The sequence below is a fragment of the Antennarius striatus genome, chromosome 7 (assembly GCF_040054535.1).
Source record: "Antennarius striatus isolate MH-2024 chromosome 7, ASM4005453v1, whole genome shotgun sequence".
NCBI lineage: Eukaryota > Metazoa > Chordata > Actinopteri > Lophiiformes > Antennariidae > Antennarius > Antennarius striatus.
In genome coordinates, this window is record NC_090782.1 from 25973242 (window position 1) to 25997128 (window position 23887).

The 23887-nt window shown below is 47.9% G+C and overlaps 1 protein-coding gene across 1 annotated transcript in view; it reads left to right on the top strand.

Annotated features, from left to right (window-relative positions):
• The window catches only part of LOC137599478 (uncharacterized), a 113130-nt gene that overhangs the window by 4115 nt on the left and 85128 nt on the right, over window positions 1-23887 (top strand). Inside the window, exon 2 of the mRNA XM_068320434.1 lies at window positions 7928-8048. Within this exon, the coding sequence (XP_068176535.1) occupies window positions 7928-8048 (121 nt within the window). The remainder of the gene's footprint in view (window positions 1-7927; window positions 8049-23887) is intronic.

A 23887-nucleotide genomic window follows, 5' to 3' on the forward strand; every position in this document is an offset into this window, starting at 1 on the left:
CAGCTCAGTCGCTGCACAAACGAGCGATGTGTGATAGGTGTGATGTGTGATAGAAGAGTTTCAGCTAAAATGAAAGGAAAGGTGTACAAAACTGTGGTGAGACCAGCGATGTTGTTTGGTCTAGAGACAGTGTCCCTGAGGAAAAGACAGGAGACAGAGCTGGAGGTAGCAGAGATGAAGATGCTGAGGTTCTCTCTGGGAGTGACCAGGATGGATAGGATCAGGAATGAGTACATCAGAGGGACAGCACATGTTAGAGGTTCTGGAGATAAAGTCAGAGAGGCCAGACTGAGATGGTTTGGACATGTCCAGAGGAGAGATAGTGAATATATTGGTAGAAGGATGCTGAGTTCTGAACTGCCAGGCAGGAGGCCTAGAGGAAGACCAAAGAGGAGGTTTATGGATGTAGTGAGGGAAGACATGAAGGTAGTTGGTGTGAGAGAAGAGGATTCAAAGGACAGGGCTAGATGGAGGAAATTGATTCGCTGTGGCGACCCCTGAAGGGAAAAGCCGAAAGGAAAAGAAGAAGAAGTCGCTGCTGCAGGAACACCAGATCCAAAGATCTGCTCCTGTCAGACCTTCACTCAACTCTAGGGAGGTCAGCGCAGCGTCACGAGCCAAGCTAAGCTAACTCCTTCGTCACTGAAACTCGTATTTCAACGATGCCCTTTAACCCCCCCCCTCCCCGGCACCCCCATCAACCACTGTTGAGGAGCTGGAGGGGTTCAATGGTCATTGGAATGCGAATACCACTGACCCCACCCCAAAGGGTTAATAAACTGACCACACCCCACAGGGTTAATAAACTGGGACCAGACCAGACACCCCCAGAACTGAAGAAGCCTCTCTGAGAGGAGAAACGTCTCCAGGAAACGTTAACGTCCAGTGGATGGATTCAAACAGGTGACGTCAGAACGATTTCACTCAAACAGAAACGTAGAACCTAAATATTCACTGTCAATTTTTTTATTTCCATGTCAACTCCTGCCTGACCCTTCATTTGGTACCTGAGTGGTTGTTATTTTATTCCTGGGGGGGGGGGGGTTAGGATCCCTTTGAGACCTGATTGACAGTCATATTAAACTACACAGCGCCTCCACAACAGGCTTGTTTCCTTGTGTCTCACTGGCTGGAATTATCCCTGTATGGGGTGACCCCCCCCCCGTACTGGCTGTTAAACAAAACCCACAATGGTGCCAATGCTGCCCCCCCCCCCATTAAGTGAACACAACACAAACCAAAGAAGCACCAGCAGGATTTCCTGGAACCCAGAAGCACCTGAACACAACACCTGGTTCAGGTAAACACACCTGTTCCATCAGCCAATCGCTGGTCCCTATTCACGCTGCAGAGCTCTGACTCAGACACGAGTCTGGTAACGAAACATTTAATATACCACAGCATTATCAAGGAGGTCACTAATGTTACTGTGACTCATCCTGCACCAGCTGTCACTTATGTTACTGTGACTCATCCTGCACCAGCTGTCATTCATGTTACTGTGACTCATCCTACACCAGCTGTCATGTTACTGTGACTCATCCTGCATCAGCTGTCATTCATGTAACTGTGACTCATCCTGTACCAGCTGTCATGTTACTGTGACTCATCCTGCACCAGCTCTCATTAATGTTACTGTGACTCATCCTGCACAAGCTCTCATTAATGTTACTGTGACTCATCCTGCACCAGCTCTCATTAATGTTACTGTGACTTATCCTACATCAGATGTCATGTTACTGTGACTCATCCTGCACCAGCTCTCATTAATGTTACTGTGACTCATCATGTACCAACTGTCATGTTACTGTGACTCATCCTGCACCAGCTGTCATGTTACTGTGACTCATCCTATACCAGCTCTCATTAATGTTACTGTGACTCATCCTACAACAGATGTCATGTTACTGTGACTCATCCTGCATCAGCTGCCATTAATGTTACTGTGACTCATCCTGCATCAGCTGCCATTAATGTTACTGTGACTCATTCTGCACCAGCTGTCATTCATGTTACTGTGACTCATCCTACATCAGCTGTCATGTTACTGTATCCTACACCAGCTGTCATGTTACTGTGACTCATCCTGCATCAGCTGTCATGTTACTGTGACTCATCCTATACCAGCTGTCATGTTACTGTGACTCATCCTATACCAGCTGTCATGTTACTGTGACTCATCCTACACCAGCTGTCATTAATGTTTCTGTGACTCTGTTTCTGATCATAGATCAGAAGAAATCCTTCTGGCTCTTGATCCGTGGCGATGACCTCATGAGACGTGTTTGGGCGTCACTGTTGGCGGCAGTTTGTTCTGCTGTTCACGTGAGTAATTTATACGGTTGTTAACACCAGGTTTTTTTGATAGGGTTGATATCTGACATTTTAATTAGCGGATAAATGAAGGGGACATCCGTGTTGACGTGTTGGGGTCCATCAAAGCGTTCACGCCGTGGCTCCAGTTGAATTGTGGGAGTGTGTAAACAAGACGCCGTAGCGCTTAAAACTGAATGTGATGTTTTTGTCACATTTCTTTTTAGTTTTCTGAACAACAACTGAAAGGTTTCCCCACACAAAGTTCACCCCGTGAGTCAAGTGGAACACATCACGCTAATGACTCACATGATGCCCCATTATGTTAGTCGCCTCCAACGACCAACAACCCATAATGTAACCTGTAACCATAGCAACCACAGCGGCTTCTGAATCTCTGTACTCCTGGGTTCAGGTACAAAACATCCTTTATTTGACGCCAGAAGTCATGAAGTTGAATGAAGTCTGGATCTGAGACTCACGTGAGTCACAGCTTTAAATGAGTCTCAGCATCCAGAGATGGAGTTAACAGAGGAAACAGGAAACTCCATTCAGTTCCTGACTGCGTTGAAGCTGACAGACTTCCTCCCTTCACAGGTTCCTCCCTCTGCGGTCAAAAGCCCCCCCTCGTCTTCACTGAGGGAGGGGGGTAATTGAATGGATAGAATACGTTTCCATTGGGTGAAAGGCTTTATCTAATCCCGTTTTGAGGGGAGATAATTAAAGGTCAAACAACCGACCAATCGCTGCCTCCTCTGATAAAACACCGTGTCACCTGATCGCTCCATTGATTTTGCTTTACACGTGCTATCTCAAACGTTGAGTGATTTACAATCCGGGGAGGCCAGGTCATAAATCAGGGGGGGTTTGTAAACACTATCACTTAAGTGGCTCTGCAGATCCATCAGCCGTCGTGAACAAACACCCTCTGACCTGATGGATCGGCAGCCGTCCGAGGCTCAGGTGCACACCCGCCGTTCTGGACCCGACTAATTTTTCACGTCTAGCTCACATCCTGATAAGAAGAGGCAGGTCAAATTGAGAAACATTGCCCCCCCGGGTATGGTAACTGTGGGCAGTTAATGGCTATGAAATATGCAGGCGTTCTCCCCGGTTGGAGACGTGCTGGCTATCGATCCCTGTGGCGCGCCATCCATCACGGCGATAACCTGAACGTCACATGACTTCCTGAGAGCCATCACTCAGGTGGGGGGGCTGAGGGAAGACGAGACGGGACGGGACCCTGTGGCTCCGCCCCCCTTTCATCCGGCGTGTCTGCCATTGACGACTCTTTATCACCCCTACCCCATCGGTTTAATAACCCCACCGGTCCCACGGATGCTTATGGATTATGTGTTCGGGTCTGAATTATGTGTTCCATTAGAGCGTCTTTGGGAAGAAACCGTGGCGGCGCACAACTCAACAAATTACAGATAGATCTTTGATAAGTTGCTCAAAGCGCCGCTGATCGATATTTCCATGTTGCTCTTCTGGTTATTGGCTTTTCTTTAAACATCAGCACTGGAAAGGTTTCTGGAAGCACATTTTATGGACGGAGCCTCCGAGCACCAAATTAATAGATGTACATGTAATTCCAACCCCCCCACTTTTGGCAGTCGGTGGTTTTGGTTGTTGCTTTACCATCATTCAATGGATCGTTCATCTTTTTATGAGAATTATTTCTAATCCAGAAGAAAACAAACCGAACCAGGAGCATCTCTCCTCATGGAAACCAGTACATAACGACTGAAGTGATGCTCAAGGAGGGCACGGGGGTTTGAGGTGGGGGCAGATTTGAAGGAGGAACTCCCCCCCTCCCCCACTGGAGCACAATGTATTTAACATAGCTTTGATAATGACGACTAATTACTAGTGTCAGTAACAAGGAGGTATTTAAGTCATTCTGTGACACGTCTGCGTGACTGACAGCCTGTCATCTGCTGACACGTCATTAATGCTGCTGTAGTACCCCCTCCCTGCCCCCATATTAAAACCACCATCGATCACCAGGTTAAACCACAAATGTCACTCACAGCGTGTTACCCGCTGGAGGCCGACAGGTGGGGGGGTAAATATGATGGTGGTAAAGTGTGTGTGTGTGTGTGTGTGGGGGGGGGGGGGGGTCTGCAGCCTCAGGAAAACAAGCTATCGTCTGATTGATGGGTTGATGCTAAAGGTTTCCTTTGGGACCGACATTATTCACCAGGAGGGTCTGGAAAGCGTTTAAAGCAGTGAAGGGAAGCAGTAGAGTTACCCCCCCCCAGCGTGAAGTAGCCCCCGATCACTGGGAGAGGAGAAACAACACGGCATCAGACGTTTCATTTGTATGATTATTTCAGGTCCCAAAATGAGTTTATAGTCAGGTTCAGGGTCATGGTCAGGTTTCAGGGTCAGAGACAGGTTCAGGGTCAGGTTCAGGGTCAGAGACAGGTTCAGGGTCAGGGTCAGGTTTCAGGGTCAGAGACAGGTTCAGGGTCAGGTTCAGGGTCAGAGACAGGTTCAGGGTCAGGGTCAGGTTTCAGGGTCAGAGACAGGTTCAGGGTCAGGTTCAGGGTCATCGACAGGGTCAGGTTCAGGGTCAGGGTCAGAGACAGGTTCAGGTTCAGGGTCAGAGACAGGGTCAGGTTCAGGGTCAGGGTCAGAGACAGGGTCAGGTTCAGGGTCAGGGTCAGGGTCAGAGACAGGTTCAGGGTCAGGGTCAGGGTCAGGTTCAGGGTCAGGGTCATTCAGTCGTCACATCAGTCGTGTTCATTCTGTGACGTTGGATGTAAACTTTTATAGATTTGGAGTCGTCCTTAATGTTTAATCTCAACGATTTAATCCCAGTCCAGCTGAGGTGATTCCATAGGTTCGCTCTCATCCTCCAATGGAAGGCAGGATCATCCATCCACATCAAGCAGAACTCTCCGTTTCCTTGGAAACACACTTTTCGGTTATAATAACTGACACTCGTGTTGGCGGCGTGTCTCCTGAGTCACGGACGCCCCGGTGGAACTGTGTGCTGCTTGTTTCAGGAAGTAGAATCTGATTCCTGGCATTGAGTTTGACTTCATTCATCAGCTCCAAAGGAACGACTGGCTTCTGAGAAGAGACTGACTTTAGGTTGTAACCTGGTTTCTCACGCGGCCTCGGAGTGGAGGCTGACTCACTCTTTACTTCTCTGAAAGTCTTTTCATTCAAGCATCATTTTGCTCCGGAACTGAATTCATATCCCATTAAAAGTTCCTTTATGGAGTCGATCCTTTTCTTCCTGGTGTGATGGATCCTTTTGATACGGAGTCCAATCTTCTTTTAATGCAATTTTACTTAAATCCAATCCCATAATGTGAGAGTGTGATAAGTGGAGGACGATCCCCTGCAAACAAAGCCTTTATTGATCAGTCTGCTCTACTATTACCCGTCACATCAACTAGACGCTTCCACACATGACGCACAATGGAAGCTATTTTTACTCTCAAAGCCAAACCCTTCCTGGACTGAATGCAGATTTATTTCTCCTAGCTGGAAACAAACAGCAGGAAGCGACATCCTTCTCTCCACAAGAAGCACCGGGGCTGATGGGAAGGAGCACGGGCGTCCAATGGAGCGCTGTCAGGCCTGTGATTGATCCTCCAGCGGTAACGGCTATAAATAAAATGACAAACAAGCAGCGTGACATGGTGTCAATTGATTCATCAACAAAAGGGCTGATGGGACTACAGTGTCTCCAGGGACCTGGCTTCTGGACGGGGGGTCAGGTCCAGAGTGGACCAGGGGGGTCAGACCTACTTTCATAGGTCAGGGTCATTTGATAAAACACCTATGATCCAACATGTAACTGGTGTATTTGTCATGAGGTTTCAGAGATGTATCCCTAAAAAAGCCTAAATTTGACCTTGACCATTTTTTCAAGGTCAAGATTGTGATCTAGTTTTCATCCCATTGCCCCCTGAATATAACACCTTTTGTTTCATCTTTCTATCTTATCCGGTACCTGAGTGAACAAAAGTTGAAATCTGACCTTGACCTAGTTTTCTCAAGGTCATCATCTCATTTCGTCCCCTTTGCGGCCTGAGTCATGTGTTTTTTGCTTCCTCTTTCTATCTGCAATGGTTGTGAAGACATTTGGTGGACTACCAAACACTGATGATTACAGCACATCACCGCTTGAAGGACGTAATCAGATTAAACTGGAGCTACGTTGATCAGTTAGACCCACGGGTTCCTGTTACTCACTTCTGTCTTTATTTCTGGTGGTAATAAAAACCTTCACTTCACATTTCTTTTCTTTTTCATGTGAGGACCTGGATCTGTCCCTCTGACGCTCAGCGGAGCGATGATCGCTGGACGGGGCCTCATTTGGCCCCAGCGGGGGCCGTCATTAACACGAGTCCAGCTCAGAGCCCCCAGCCTGGAACGCTCCCACCCCGCCCAAAAGAAAGAGACAGAATGTCAGTCACTGGATGACGACGTCAGGAGGGGGGGCAATCAGAGTGTAAAGGGCCTGGGGGGGGGCGATATTCACAGTGATATTCACACTCTGAATATCAAGTCTCCTCATGTTGGCCCCCCCTCGCTGGGCAGGATTCACGCCTCCGGTGCTTCACACCAGGCAGCTCAACCCCCCCGTCGGCCCTGTTTGCTCAGAATGACATCCGCTGTGTGTGTCAGTTAGACGCTGGGGGGGGGGGTGCAGACCAGCCGCTTTATTCTTCATATAAAACCTCTTCATGTGGTCTCTGCTCCTGAGGGACCTTCCTGCTCTAAAAACCCCTCCCAGATAGAATGAACTGGTTTTACTGGTGTGATCTCCAGCATCAGAGCGTCAGACCCTAAAAACCAGTAGAACACCTTCCCTGCTGTCGGTGCTCACGTCTCGGGGCGTGACAGTTCATTCTACATGGCCCCCCCATCACATTTCATGTCTATAACTGTTTGCCTGGATTCTGTTTCTTGCTGCGCCCCCCAGCATGCGTTTGCTACAGCCAATGAAAGGCAGCGGTTTGTACCATCCAGCGGCGTTGACGAGCGACCGTCGGACCGCACCATCACACAGGCTGCTGTATACTGGTCTCACTGGTCTGGGGGGGTTCTCCAGTCCCAACCTGACTCACGCTGCAGCTCTTCATTTAACGCGATGCTCCCCAAACCGCTGAGCAGAGGTCCCGTAGTCTCCCATTACGCCCCCCCCATGCAGTCCTGCGGTGCCCCCGTCTCAGCTGCTCCCAATTACAGCCTCCCTTATTATCCCCGATGCATTCAGGCTGTCGTCTGAGTCTCAGCTGCACAGACCAACGGCGGAGCAGGGCAATTATTCACAGAGCAAAGGGGCAAAAAAACGTCCAATGCAAACGTCTCATTTTTATCAAGTGAAGGGAACAGTTTGTGTTGTGTTTGGTTCCTGGTGTGTTCAAACGTGTGTGTGTGTGTGTGTGTGTGTGTGTGTTGGTGGGGGGTAACTAAATTATTTCACAAGTCTAATGAGAGTTACAGATGGGGTTAGTTGCTGGTTCTGAGAAGGTGGGGCTGGCAAATGGAGCCCCCACAGATTCTATCAATGAAACCAACGGGGAGTGTGTGTGTGTGTGGGGGGGGGGGGTTCCCTCTGAACACACTTGAACTCAATCTCCCGCAGAAATCCGACTTACGACACCCTGACGATGCTGGACCCAGTGGAGCAGGTCCAGACCGACCTCTTCATCAGCGCCTCCCGTCAGCTGAGATCAGGTGCTCTGAGAACTACTGAAGACAACACGGTCAGCTGTGATGTCTGACACTGAACAGCTTTGACCTCAGATACATGATCAACTTTGATGTCTGACACTGAACGACTTTGATGTCTGACACTGGACAGCTTTGATCTCATAGAGACCAGTTGGCTTTGATGTTTGACACTGAACAGTTTTGACCTCAGAGACACGATCAACTTTGATGTCTGACACTATACAGCTTTGATGTCTGACATTGAACAGCTTTGGCCTCAGATACATGATCAACTTTGATGTCTGATACTGAACGGCTTTGATGTCTGACACTGGACAGCTTTGAGCTCATAGAGACACGATCAGATTTGCTGTCTGACATCGAACGGCTTTGATGTCTGACACTGAGCGACTTTGATGTCTGACACTGAACAGCTTTGATGTCTGTTGCTGAACAACTTTGATGTCTGTCACTGAACGCCTTTGATGTCTGACACTGAACAGCTTTGACCTCAGAGACACGATCGGCTTTAGATTCTCTAAAACTGAACATCTTTGTGGTTTCGGTTCCACAGATGAACGTCCATATTTTCCTCTCCGGGTTGAACGTCCACACAAAACATGACAGGCGGCACAGACTACAAAACATTGTGTGTGTCTCCTTTGTTTGTCACATTGCGAGATGATTCAGATCACACACTGACCACAATCTGCATCACAAAATGTGTTTTCTATTTTTAACGCGTCTTAACAAGAGGGAAAGAAGGCCCATAGCTAAACGACAGAATTATGCAAATAGAAAATTATGCAAATTCACTTCAACCATCTGCAACACTTTCATGTTTGGGGAAAAAGCAACAAAATTAATCTTTTTTTTTTTTAATCAAAAATGGAGGTTACAACGCTCTGTGTCCTGCTGTCTTTGTGAGGACTTTGTGGACGCGGGTCCAGAATGAGGTCGTCTGAAGTCTAGAACCAGAGTTCACCGTTTCCCTCATCGATGGGAAAGTTCCTCAGGTCTGATAGAAATATTCAACTCATCCAACTGAGAGCAAAAAGTCAGTCGACCAACTTTTTCAGCAGAAAAACAATGGATGGTTCACCAGAATGTTCTCCTGTGTGGCCTCCAGCCGCTCTGCCCTGTTCGCCCCCATCCGGTGGGTTTCGTGTCTCCAGTGCGAGCAGCTGACGGATCTGCGGCGCCTCCAGGCAGCTGTTGGACAACCCGCTTGGGTTTTATTGGTCACAATGAACACAGACACAAACAGAAATAAAACCAATATTTGCTTTGTTTCTTCTCGTCGCAGCAGCCTTTAAAAGTTTGCATATCTCCAGTCACGAGTCTAAAACTCCAACTCGGGTCTGACAGAATTCATGCCTGGTCATGTCTGGGGGGTAAAAGAAGGATCAATGAGAGAACAAGAGAGGAGCTGCATTAAATCCTGTTTGTAAAGGCTTCACTTCTGCTAGAACTTAAACAGACGACAGTGAATCTTCTCACTGATCAATTCCTTTGTGTTGAGCAACAGAAGTGGAACAAGTGAGCACCTCCCCAGGGAAGAGTGATTCATCGTTGTGGGGGGGGGGGACAAAGCAAACGAGCTGATTGTTGCGGTTTGATTCTGTCTCCATTCAGCATCAGTGAGATGAACAGAACGTCTGCAGGGAGACGGCGCCGCCCTCCTGACGGCTCCTGACACCACGCCTTGTCTCTGACTTTGACAAGTTGTGTTTACAGTGACTCAAGGCCGCTGCGGGAAAATGTCACCCCCCTTTAAATACCATCCATCATGGAACCGACTGGCCAGACATTTTGGCATTTTGTGTACGTTATTACAGCGGCGAGCCGCCAAGTAATGAAAAGCATAATTCACACATGGGTGCATGATCCACTGATAAAAGCAGAGGCATGTAGATATTTTTCTTACAGTAGACGTTTTTGGAATTGGACATGCAATGGCTCCAGAGGCTGAGGTGAATCCAGCCTCCATTAACTTCTCTAGTTATTCTCCTATTTTCTGTCTCTACTGGCATAAAAAAAAAGAAAAGCCTGAAAGTCCTCCGACCAAAAGATGAAATTTACTCTCAAATCGTTCTTTTTTTTCCCTGAAAACAAGTTCGATCCATCTGGAAATGTTTCAGGAATTCATCCAATAGTTTCTGTGTGATCCTTCAACAGTTTGTAGCAGAAGAAGCCGTGACCTGAAACACACGAGGACCTGAAACACACGAGGACCTGAAACACACGAGGACCTGAAACACACGAGGACCTGAAACACACGAGGACCTGAAACACACACGGGACCAACATGTCAACACGTTTTGACAAAAAAAAAGTGATTCCATATTTTCAGGTATCAATCTTTTTGGACTTCTGCATGGGGGGGTGAACGGTACCAGTGGAACCCAAACCCATCTATCTTGGTCCTGGTCCGTGACAGGATCTGCTTCAGTTGCTCTACTTCTGTTCTTTCCTCTGGTTTGCTCCCAGTCATCACCGGAGAGACACTCTAAGGTGTAAATGTTTCACGTTTAGCTGCCAGCTTCAGCTTCAGCGGTATCCACCTGCTTCAGCACTGATCAGCTTTCTGTTGCAGCAGCGAAACAGGAAGCTGAAAGGGAATAAACTTATGTCTCCTTGGAGTGTATAATTCAGTGTTAGTATAAAGATCCTCACATGTAACTGCCTTGAAGGTAGCGTGTTTCAGTGATGACAGCGTCCTGCTTCTGACACTAAACCAGTCAGCAGTGAACCGGGTCGGTAGTCCGGGTCAGGCGTCCAGACGGCGTCCAGACGGCTGGACGCACACAGACAGGAAGACGAGCTGAAAGACTTTCAATGTGAATAATTTGTGCATCCAGAGCTGATGTGTGACTCTAAGTGCTCTTTAATCTCCTTAGTCTGGTCAAGAGTGCAAATTAGTTTAGCATGTTAATAGCAATCAGTGAAGAACAACAGTGTGGAAACACTTAGCAGGTCGGTGTGAGGTCGTCTCGGACAGCCGACCTTAAACGGTAATAGATAGTCCTTGATTAAGCTGGAGCCTCCAGGAGGGCCTGGGTCTGATGGCCCAGGAGTGTCAGATCATTTGCATTGATTATGTCACACTCTTGTTATAGAGAGCCAATCCCTTAGAATTAACTTCCGTTCTGGAACTCTAATCATTTTTAACCCTCCTGCTGGAGCGGAGGCGACTGATCGATGCTGCTTCGACTGCCTCCACGAGGTGGTCGCCGTGCTCCTTATCTCCTCCTCCAACGCATCGACAGGAGAGTCTAACGAGGGAACCATCTGCCTCCAAGAATAGAACGGATAAACCGTGTGCAGCGCCGCATGGCTTCAGTATTGATGAAAGTATCAGAGCGTTCAGCGGGCAGGAGCCAATCCCCTCCTGCTCCTCTTTCTCTTAAATCACTGATTCGTTTGGACCCCATGCCCCCCAGGGTGCAGGTGCCCCACCCCAACGGAAGCTGCATTGTCACCTGGTCTGTGGTCTAACTGTTGTCACCTGGTCTGTGGTCTAACTATAAAGTACACCTCTTCTTCTTCTTCTTCTGGTCTGCTCATGCATGGAGTTTTGCTTCACACCTCCAGTGTTTACTTCTCTCCACCGTCGTGGTGGGGGCCCTCAGAGGCTCACCTCACAGGTGAGTCCCCCGTGTGTTCTACCTCCTTCAGGTGTCAGTTCAAGTGCATCCAAAGCGGCCCTGCAGCGTAATGAAGGCTGTTTCAATCAGCCAGGAGTGGGATTGGATTTTCATAGTGGGGGGGTTCACCTCAGGTCCCCCTTTGGTGTGGTACCTGGTCCACTTCAGTCCACGGGGGCTCTCTGGGTCGTCTCCTCTCTGTTGTTGTGTTTCTTCCTCCTTTCATTTCTTCCTGACCCCCCAGGACCTTTGGCGGTGTGTTTACTGACCCGTCTGTCGTTACATTCACTACAGGTTAGTTCGTTTCTCTTCTTCGTTCTCCATGTCTGCTTCAGGCCGTCACACTGACACCGCTGAGCGTTACCCATTACACAATCACAGGCACAAAGATGATAAACAGTCTTTTTAGCAGCTCCTTAGCTTTTCTGTCCTTTTTTCTGGTGAACCTCAGCCCCCCCTGTGGGTCTGTCGTACAGTTAACCACCTTTGTGGAGGTTCAGCACACATTAATGTGCGTCACGGCTGACGCCCCCTCCACATTTCAACATTCTCACTGGTGAATTTCTGGCAGACGTCTGATTGATTTCTATTTTCCACTTTGAAATGACGGATGCTGCGTCGGACCCCCGGCTCACGCTGCTTCACCCCCCCAGGAACGTTCAAAGGAAGCTCTCCTCCTCGGCTGTTGGCGGTGATGACGGTAGCGGCGCCACGAGGATTAGAAACCTGACACGAGTAACACCGCATCCCGTTACCCCCCCTGACGGAGAAATATCTGCCTCTGGTTCAAGGTTAAATAATAAATATGATTGAAAAATGAACAGTCATGATCCTGTTAGCCTGCTCAATATAATAAAGTCAATCCTTCATTTAATGTGTCAATGAGCCTAATTTGTTTTTATGGCCTTTCGCTCCTGTGTTTAGCCATAAATTAGATTGCCGGTAATAAAAGTGTACACAAGCATGTGACTGAATATAAACAAGAACCTCTAAAACCCTTTGAAACCCTTTGGAACCCTCGTAACAGATCCCTGTTTGTCCTTAACGGTTTGACATCTATGCCGATGACACGCCGCTATCACCCCGGGGTGCACCGGTCCATCGTCTGTTCAGGAGACGTTTAACATTTTTATTTCTGTCAGTGTTCATTGACTGGTTGTGATGGGACTAAACCACCTGCGTGTTGACGGGTCGTCTGTCAGGATGGATGCTGTTGGGTGCAGAGGTGAACCAGATCCCGCCGACCCGTGATGATGAAGGACACTTTCTAATATGGAAGCATATGCAGACCCTGGTGGGGGGTGTTATTGTTTTTCCATGCAGGGCAGCATTCCGAGACGAGGAAGGCTTATTTACCCCCCGTCCGTCTCTGCTGCAGCTTCACGGAAACATGAAGCAGAGGTGATGTCAGTCGATGTTGGTGTGTGCTGCTCAGATCAATGCTGATGGGTTGACATGACAACAGCATCTCCAGGGGAGTGTTGGTGGGTTTTTATATCTGCTCTCTGACGCTCATAAATCATATCGATGGGAAGGAAATAGTGTGTATGTTAGAAACAGCTGGTGTGATGAAGCCACCGCTCAGCTTCACTTTAAACCCGCTGCTGTCAGCTGGACACCTTTGTGACGTTTACGTGAGAGCAGCCATCAGAACAGCAGCAATTAATAAAATACCATCTACTGCTGCTAACCCTAACCCCTACCATTAATATTCAACCTTCAAAGCGTTTTCATGTGTACTGAGGGGAACATCTGACGTGTGAGACGTCTGAATACATTCTGCTCCTCTCCAACTCGTGTCGAGTCAGCTGTGAAACCACAAAGAGGGCGGCGACCTTCAGGGGAGGGGTGGCCAATAACAGAGTGACACCAGTGACTACCCCGGAACGCTCAGAGCAGACCGTCCTCCGATGATGGGACTCAAGTGAATGGGGTCGCGTCTATGAGGTCAAGTCTACGAGGTCACGGCTACGAGGTCACGTCTACGCCCTTCAGTGAAGAACCAAGGACACGGCAGCAGGGCAGCCGTTTGTTCTGGACAGGGTTGGAGTGGAACTTGACTGTGAACTAGTTTCACCAGTAACCAACCAGTAAACCATCTCTGGGATTTCCAGTGAAGACCAGCATCCAGCTCTGACAGGGTGTGTTTTACTGTGTCAATAAAGTTTTGGTCAATGTCCTACAGTTTTGCTGCCTGACATAAGTAAAGGAATATAAAAATAGAATTAACTTTAGCCTTTTTCCCCAAGATGGAACTGATGTCAGTCTGATGCGACATAATGGTTATGGGATGTTTATTGACAGCCAGGATCCAGATGTAAGAAAATGAACACAGATTTATTAACAAACAGTCCAACAAAAAATAAATCACCTTTCAGGTTTAACACAGAAATGAGAAGAAACCGTCTCCGAGGGGAGATCGTGTCGACAGAAACCAGGAGTTGAACTGGTTTAAATGGAACCAAACACTCGGTTTAAGTAGCGGCTGACGTTAACGGGTCACAGCTGAGGCTCGTTTCCCTCTGAGGAGGGAAGGAGAACCAAAACCAAGACAATAATACAGATTAGATTAAAGGTTTCACCTTAAATTAACAGACAAACAGGAACCCACTGACACGAGGTTCACTTTGGGATATTTTTACCATCTTGTGTAAAACATGAGGAATATCATTCTGGTCTAATAACCAGTACGACATGAAGCTACATGAAATATTCTCACCTTTCAGTGTGAACATGTTTGTTTTGTTTATTGGATTCAGCAACAACTCAAATAATCCATCAGATTGTCAGAAACGTTCTGATGACCCATCTGGAGGCTTCGGTTTCCTCTTTTCATTAACCACCAGTATTTTCTTGTGTTTCCACCGTAGCGCACTGTTTTATTATGTCTTCTCCTTCTGGCTTTTCCCTTCAGGGGTCTCCACAGCCAATCAGTGTCCTCCATCTAACCCTGTCTTCTCATCCTCTTCTCTCACACCAACTACCTTCATGTCCTCTTTCACTACATCCATAAACCTCCTCTTTGGTCTTCCTCTAGGCCTCCTGCCTGGCAGTTCAGAACTCAGCATCCTTCTACCAATATATTCACTATCTCTCCTCTGGACATGTCCAAACCATCTCAGTCTGGCCTCTCTGACTTTATCTCCAGAACCTCTAACATGTGCTGTCCCTCTGATGTTCTCATTCCTGATCCTATCCTTCATGCTCCAATGACAACTCTCTCACTTCTAGGTATGCTCTGCATCACTTCATCAAAGTCCAGCCAGAATTTCTCCTTCTCCTCCAGCTCACATCCTACCTGTGGAGCATACCCACTAACAACATTGAACATCACACCTTCTATTTCTAGCTTCAGACTCATCACTCTATGTGACACTCTTTTTACCTCCAGGACATTCCTAACAAACTCCTCCTTCAAGATAACTCCTCCTCCATTTCTCTTCCCATCTACACCATGATAGAACAACTTGAACCCTGCTCCTAAACTTCTAGCCTTGCTACCTTTCCACCTGGTCTCCTGGACACACAGTATGTCTACCTTCCTCCTCTGCATCATGTCAACCAACTCTCTACCTTTTCCTGTCATAGTTCCAACATTCAACGTCCCTACTCTCAGTCCTATACTCTTGGTGTTCCTCTTCTCTTTTCCTACGAACACACTAACTCTCCTCTCCTTCTTCGACCAACAGTAGTCCAATTTCCACCGGCGCCCTGTAGGTCAACAGCGCTGATCGCGGTCATTGTTAACCCGGGCCTCAACTGATCCGGTATGGAAGTCATAGGTTTGATTCGCATCTTTGATTTGGCAAAAGTTTTACGACGGCTGCCCTTCTTGACGCAACCCTCTGTATTTATCCGGGCTTGTGACCGGCACAATAAACACTGGTTGTGTCCTGTTGTGGCTACATTACACTGTTTTATTATGTAATTCGTTTGAATGGGGCATTTAGGATAATTGCCCCCCCACAGCCCCCCCACGTCCACCAGTAAAGAACTCCAGTATGACACGTCCTCATGTTCCACACATTATTTTTGAAATGTTAATTGTCCTCTCAAATGAATTTTAGTTGTACCCCCCGAGGGTAATTAGCGTAGGCTGCACAGCGACGTTTGGGTGGATGACCGCCGCTGCTGCCACCCTGACACGTGTTGACGGCTGAACGCAGCCAATCAGGAATCTAACAGGGGCGAAAGGGGGGGTAATCATGGGCAGAGCAGTGTTCTACCCGCGGGGGCTCCTGCTAATTGCCCCGCTCGTGTTTTCATGGGACACATTAGTCGGCAGTTGGATCTGGATCTGGCTCTGTCGCCTCTGGGGGGGGGCGGCTTCTCGGCTCGCCAGACGACAGCTCGCTTTGACATGGGCTCCTTTTCTTCTGCCCCCCCCAGAGGTTTACCCCAATCAGAACTGCCTCGCTGTGATGGATTGGCGTCCTGCGAGAGTCAAACTGCTTTTTGGCGCTTTAATGAGGCCATCAGGCGGTGGGGGCTGTGGCTGCTGCCGCTATTGGTGCTTAAACAGGAAGTCAAAACAGGTGAAGTGTCGTTATGGAGCTGCTGTTAGCACCAGAACACACACACACACACACACACACACACACACACAGCCGAGGGAACCCTGTTAACAAAGAAATACCACTAATACACCCAAAACACATCACACCGACGGCGTGACGGCGTGACGGCGTGACGGCGTGACGGCGTGACATCAATCTGTGCCTCCCCTCAAATAATTAACCCCCACAAATTTTATCACTAAATAAAACCGGGTGTGTTTTTTTCAAACAATTCCCAGCAGACGCACGGATCGTAGTTGTGATTCTTCCAAACTGTTTGTCTGCAGAAAATGAGCTAAAACTTGGTGAACTGATGGTGAACTGGTGGTGAACTGGTGGTGAACTGATGGTGGACTGATGGTGAACTGATGGTGAACTGATGGTGAACTGATGGTGAACTGATGGTGGACTGATGGTGAACTGATGGTGGACTGATGGTGAACTGATGGTATACTGATGGTGAACTGATGGTGGACTGATGGTGAACTGGTGGTGAACTGATGGTGAACTGATGGTGGACTGATGGTGAACTGATGGTGAACTGATGGTGGACTGATGGTGAACTGATGGTGAACTGGTGGTGAACTGGTGGTGAACTGATGGTGGACTGATGGTGAACTGGTGGTGAACTGGTGGTGAACTGATGGTGAACTGATGGTGGACTGGTGGTGAACTGATGGTGAACTGATGGTGGACTGATGGTGAACTGATGGTGAACTGGTGGTGAACTGGTGGTGAACTGATGGTGAAGTGATGGTGGACTGATGGTGGACTGATGGTGAACTGATGGTGGACTGATGGTGAACTGATGGTGAACTGATGGTGAACTGATGGTGGACTGATGGTGAACTGGTGGTGAACTGGTGGTGAACTGATGGTGAACTGATGGTGAAGTGATGGTGAACTCTGGTATCCTCATTATTCCGACACATATTGGAAACATTACGCGCCTCCTGACAGGAGCCTTGTCAAAATAATGAAATGACCTCCTGATATTTACTCACTTCTCAGGTTAGCAGCTGTTATGGAGGGAAGTGGATCGTCCTCCTGTGAGGGAGGGGTCGGCTTGGCGTTTCTTAATGGTTTGATTCCAGAAAACCTGGCTGTGGTTGGAGACGTTTTGTCTGGTGTTGCTCGTGTGTCTTCTGATAATGAACATTAAAGTAGATTCATTGAAATGCAAAGCGAACGCCACCTTCTGCTACCGGTGGTGGAATAAAGATGGAGAACTGTCTCCAGGTGACCGCCGCCCATCACATGCCTCACAACCATTCAATGCATGAACGTCTGTGAGGTGTAGAAGACCAGAATGATCTGATCAGATGTTCTTTTTTATTCAACACGTAAACTGAAGCATGAATGGGTTTTGGGGGATCTCTCTTTTCTGCGTGGTGCTGAGGAGGCTGAGACGTTTACTGGCAAACAGAACCAGCTTCATGCTGCTTTAAGACTGGGAGGATGGGTTTTATTCAGGAACACGGAGCTGATCCCGGACGGCTTCATCCTGGTGAGCGTTTGGCGTGTGGGATTCACGTGTCGTTCAACATGGAACCCCAAGGCAGATCCACCAGACCCCCTTCAGGTCTGCAGGTCCGAATCAGACCTCAGACAGTTCCATCAGAACCACTTCAGTTAGTTTTTGGAAACCTCTAAAATCTTCTTCTGCAAAACTTCATTCTTTGGTGAAAAAATAAATGATTTGATCGACTTCATTTAGTTTAAATAAATATAACATGTAAAATGTAAACTGGTGCAGAAAGACGCAGCTGAAAACACAGACCTGTAAACCCGGCTACATCTCTCTTTCACTTCCACAATTTTTTTCCTCACATTAATATTTCATTGTATATGAAATATAGAAGGGCGGGGGGGTGCTCAGGAAAAGATCCAGGAAGTGAGTCGAGGCAGCTGAACATTTTTTTCTGACCATCATCCTGACATCTCTGTTTCCTTCCACTCAAAGGATCATTTAAAAACGTTTTTCTCCACGGATGTGAGGAACTAAAAACAGGTCTGTGGCCACTTCGCTCCGCTTTAAACCTGTGCAACAGGAAATGAACGCTTCAAATAGTGAAAAAAAACAGTGCAGAATACTGTTGAATGTTACCGGGGGTTATTAATGATATGACAGCAAAATAAAAAGGTTTGATCCTACAGATGATTCTGAGAAGAACTTTGAGATCTCTGTTGTATTTTCTCTCTTCCTATTGGACGGCAGAGTGGGTGGGGCCACTTGCAGCAGAACGCTGCTTTATATGCAAAGCTAACCCCTGGCCTCCTTCATTCACGCTGTAGGACTGACACTTCGTCTCTCCACACAACACCCCCCTAAACGCAGCGAGTGGTGATTATGGGAGCTGGAAATGATTCATATCCTGCAGCTCGGCTCCACGGAACAAATTCAATCTCCCCAAAAGTGCCAGCGTTGCTGTCTGGGTGCACCTATGTGTTTTCACTCATTGGAAGCATTTGGATTGCTATTTGCTCATGCTTTAGATTCTAATCCCCCCGCATGGCCGCCCAACGCGTTAAGAAGGTCCCCAGGACAATGATTTATGGCACCGCAGCTCATTTGTTAACGCAAAACCCAATAAAATACCCAAAAGGTGGAAATAAAAAGGTAGACGTGTCCTCAGATTCCAGAGTGAGGAACAGCACGCATGAAGTGGTTTATTTTTGGTTTACTGCGTATTAACACTGACGTGTGAGTCCTGACCAGAGGATGAGGGCAGCTGGAGTCTGTTTCTCACACACTGAGGAATCATGGGACGTGGAGAACCAGCTGTTCTACACGCGTGTTCACAGAGAGCAACACTCCATCCACAGGCAGCACGAGCAGAAACGTCTTTATTGCCCCCCCTGGGAGAAATAGGTCGTCTAGAGGATTCAGAGAGACTCCAGCAGCCCCCCCCCCCCGCATATCAAAAACACACACATGATTCATGTATGGGATGCATCAACATGAAGTTGAGACGTGGTGGACCTGCTTTACATGAGATCTGCAGGGCCGGTACCAGAACACGCCTGCTTCCCTGCAGTTTGTGTGTGGGGGCTTCAATGTGTGGGAGCTTCAGTGTGTGGGGGCTTCAGTGTGTGAGGGCTACATTGTGTGTGGGGGTTTCAGTGTGTGGGGGCTTCAGCTTCAGCCCCTTCCAGAGGAAGCCCATTGGGTCACAGGTGAAGTTCAGTCGCTGCTTCAACATCTGGAGACGCTGGAGCGATGAGGTCTGTGTGGACACAGGTGGACACGCCCCCCCCCAACAGTGGACGTTTCCATGGTATCATCATCATCATCATCATCAGTTTGGACTTTAAATCATCTTCATTAGCAAAGACAAGCTGAAGACAACTTCTAAATGAACGATGACATGTTTTACAGATCGTGGAGGTTAATTCTCACCCGAACATTAAAACTACAAAATAACAAAAGTACAAAATAATCCCAACGAATGAATGGAGGGATTACGTGTGGACAGATTGAATTTATTCTGATCAAGTCATCTGGAAACACACTGGAATAAACCATTGGTGGGACCAAACTGTGGAATGCTGGCAGTGTGTTCCACCAATTAGCTTTCAGCACAGAGCCACGCCCCCAAAGAGTTTTGGGGAATCTGAAAAATCCAACCAGGTTCTTAATCTGAGAGGATTTGGGTGATTTTTTTTCCTCTGGTGGAAATGTGATGAGGTTTTTCAAAATAAAAGTGGAAAAAGTGGAAATGATTCTAATTCGTTATCAGCTTCCAGGTGTCAGATAAATCTATTATTTCTTGTGTGGAACAACAGTCTTTTGTCTTGTTTGTTTCTTATGTATAAATTTAATTTGTGTAACAGCGGAACATTGGTGGAACTAAACCTGAAGCCTTTAATTGTTAGAATGATCACAGTAATTAATCTGAGAACCTGCTGTTTCCTCCGTTTCATTGGGCAACATTATTATAAGATAATTCAATCTGTCCCTTGAGCTCCAGTTCATGGACCAAATCTAAACTCTGTCCCGCTGGATTTCCAGAAATAAATTCTTATTGTCAGGCTGCAGCTCGTGCTGATGACTCTGTTCCAGTGTTGGACAGATGAAGCTTCAGTTCTGCAGCTTTGACAGAAGTTCTGCAGCTCTTTGTTATTTCAGAGATGAACCCTCCAACTTCACTCATTTCCATCCAAATGTCAGCTTTGATTAATCGCCTCGGTGAAAGCTCTCCAGCGTTTCACGCGTCTGCCAAACCGGCTCCAGAACACCGGCAGACTCTCAAGCAGCACCGGTTCCACCGCTGCAGAGATGGGTATTAGAAGAACGTCATCAAATTAAAACGACTCACAGACGATATCAAGACGACTGGAAGTTTAAAGTGAATTAGCAGAGGCAGAGGCATTTCCTCCCATTGATTGACATTTCCGTCATTTTTCATGTCCCAATAAATGTTTATCTTTTCTCAATCAAATTACAAATTGAGAACCCAGCTTTATTTTTCCAGCCTGCGTTGATAAGAAGGTTTGGACTGAAACATCTCGACAGATGAATGTGGAAACTTTCAGGAAAGAAGTCTAATAAGGTGGGAAATGAAGTCTGCTGCTTTCATTTTCATGAAGCAGAATGAACTGAATAAAGTTTATTATTGATAAAAAGAAGGACGTACAATATGAGTCCTGCGATTCCCATATATGAAAGCTGTTTGCCTCTAAATGATCTGCTTGTGCTTTATTACTGATGACTGAGGGGGAAGCAGATTACATCTCTCCCATCACAAAGCACTGACTCCTATTGAAGGAAACACAATCCAACCAATCATTAAAGTTTACACAAAAGGTTTCATGCAGATTCTACAAAAACACATCCAAACTTCAGACTTCAGACGTGTTCCACCAGCTCCTCCTGCAGACAGAAGCAGGAGGTTGGATGTCCACGGATGGACTAAAATCAACTTCACTTTTTAACCACCTCTGAGTTCATCTGCGTCTGTCAGAGCATTGAAGGCAAAGAGTGGAAGTTCTAACTCCTGGAGCACAAACACCAGCTTAGGATGCACCGATTAAAGTCTGTGGTTAACATACAATATATCTGTGTGTGTGTGTGTGTGTGTGTGTGTGTGTGTGTGTGTGTGTGTGTGTGTGTGTGTGTGTGTGTGTGTGTGTGTGTGTGTGTGTGTGTGTGTGAGCAGAGAATTAATCGTCTGTCGTTTTCTGCATTAACAAAACACAATTCTTCTTTAGTTTTATCGCACATGATGAAAGAGCGTTGGACATAAAGTTCTTGGAGCTCGTGGTTCATTTATTTCTCTGGGATGTGACCACCTTATATATGACTCTGAATATATATGGGGATATTTCACAGGTGTTTGACCTCATGTGTGTGTGTGTGTGTGGGGGGGGGGGTGTCGGGGGTGTCATAAAGCCCCCACACGTGACCTGGACTACCTGGATGTACCTTCAGTCCTCCACTGTGATCAGTGTGAGCGTTTCATGAGGGTGGGGAACAGGAAGTGATGTCACTGCTGTTCTGGGTGTAGTCCTTCTTCACGTCTGAAATCATCCCACCCATCGATCTGCTACTCTATCACAGGAACGCTGCAGGATGAGGCGTGTCCCTCTTCCTCTGGGCTGGGGGGGGGGCATTATTATTACGTTTTTAGCTATACATTATCAGAAACGCCTGAATGGGGAAGTTAGACGTCAATCCAGAGATCGTTCTTCAATGTTCTCCTTCTAATGAACGTCTGGAGAAACGTCTGTGTTGTGTTCGTGTCCCTGATTGGTTCTGCTCCTCCAGCAGCTCCTGTCCCTGATTGGTTCTGCTCCTCCAGCAGCTCCTGTCCCTGATTGGTTCTGCTCCTCCAGCAGCTCCTGTCCCTGATTGGTTCTGCTCCTCCAGCAGCTCCTGTCCCTGATTGGTTCTGCTCCTCCAGCAGCTCCTGTCCCTGATTGGTTCTGCTCCTCCAGCAGCTCCTGTCCCTGATTGGTTCTGCTCCTCCAGCAGCTCCTGTCCCTGATTGGTTCTGCTCCTCCAGCAGCTCCTGTCCCTGATTGGTTCTGCTCCTCCAGCAGCTCCTGTCCCTGATTGGTTCTGCTCCTCCAGCAGCTCCTGTCCCTGATTGGTTCTGCTCCTCCAGCAGCTCCTGTCCCTGATTGGTTCTGCTCCTCCAGCAGCTCCTGTCCCTGATTGGTTCTGCTCCTCCAGCAGCTCCTGTCCCTGATTGGTTCTGCTCCTCCAGCAGCTCCTGTCCCTGATTGGTTCTGCTCCTCCAGCAGCTCCTGTCCCTGATTGGTTCTGCTCCTCCAGCAGCTCCTGTCCCTGATTGGTTCTGCTCCTCCAGCAGCTCCTGTCCCTGATTGGTTCTGCTCCTCCAGCAGCTCCTGTCCCTGATTGGTTCTGCTCCTCCAGCAGCTCATTCATTAATAACATTACAGTCTGACTAAAACACAGGTTGTGTTGTGTGCCGTCCTGACATTTCCCACACAGTCTAAAGCACTTGAATGCAGCGGGGGTAATTATTTATTTGCCCTGAAGGAGTTCCATTGACGGCGTTTTGTTGGACTTGATTTCCTGACAAAGCTTCGCTGAAGCTTCCAGGAAACGGACGAGTGGGTGAAACGTCTAACTGTACTAATCCCCAACACCACCCTTCATTACCCTGTTTGTTAGGGACTTACCCCCTGCCCCCCCCTCATCTGCCCTGATGCCCAACCAGTTGCCCCAGTAAACCCAGTTTCAGTCTGAATGTGGATGTTTACGGGCGGAGATAGACCAAAGAGATGGAGATTGGATCTAAGCTGCTCCAATCCTCGCCCCCCCAACACAGCCTCCCACCCCCCTCCACCAGAGGCGTAATGAGAGGGAGACGGTTTGTTCTTCATTATTTAGCCTTTCTCAGCCTTTCCTCATGGTGTGACTCTCTGGCAGACCCCCCCCCCCCCAAAAAGCAGCAGCAGCACCCCCCCATCGTCCTGGGGTGTCTGTATTGTTAATCTGCATTGTTCGCAGCGATGGAGACGTCTCCCGTGGCCCCCGCCCTGGTGCTGATAGCTGCATCCGATGCTGCGTCTTGTTTGTCCTCCCTGGGGGGGCTGTTGGTGCAGACGGAGATAGCCCCCCTCCAACAACACGTCTAATTGCTCATCTCTGTGTGGCAAGATGAGGAAGAGGAGGCAGAGGAAGAGCTCTGCGAGCGCCTCCTGGGGCCGCGAGCGAGCTAACAGCTAAAAATGGACTCCAACAGGAAGGACACGACTGAAGCTGATTCAATGGGGGGGGGCTGCTAGATGTTCACCAGTGCCAGCCTTCTGCTCACATGTGAGTCCCTTCAACAGCTAAGAGACGTTCAGGGGTCGCCTTGTTTCAAGGAACAGGTCACGCTCTTTGGTTCACATCCCAGTCATGACCCTTCACAGTCACCGTGGTAACGTAAGACCAGGGCGGGCTTAAACGTGACCGCAGAGGGTTCTGGTCCGGGTTTGTTTTTCAGATCAACTCTTACAGAACTTGATTTAACATCAAACTTTCTTTCTTTTATTTTTAATCCTACATGTGTGTCCATCTCCAACATGTGTGTCTTCAAACAGATACACGGAGTCTCCAACATGTGTGTCTTCAAACAGATACACGGAGTCTCCAACATGTGTGTCTTCAAACAGATACACGGAGTCTCCACTGCAAATGTCCAAGACGACCTACTTCAAAATAAACTAACACTG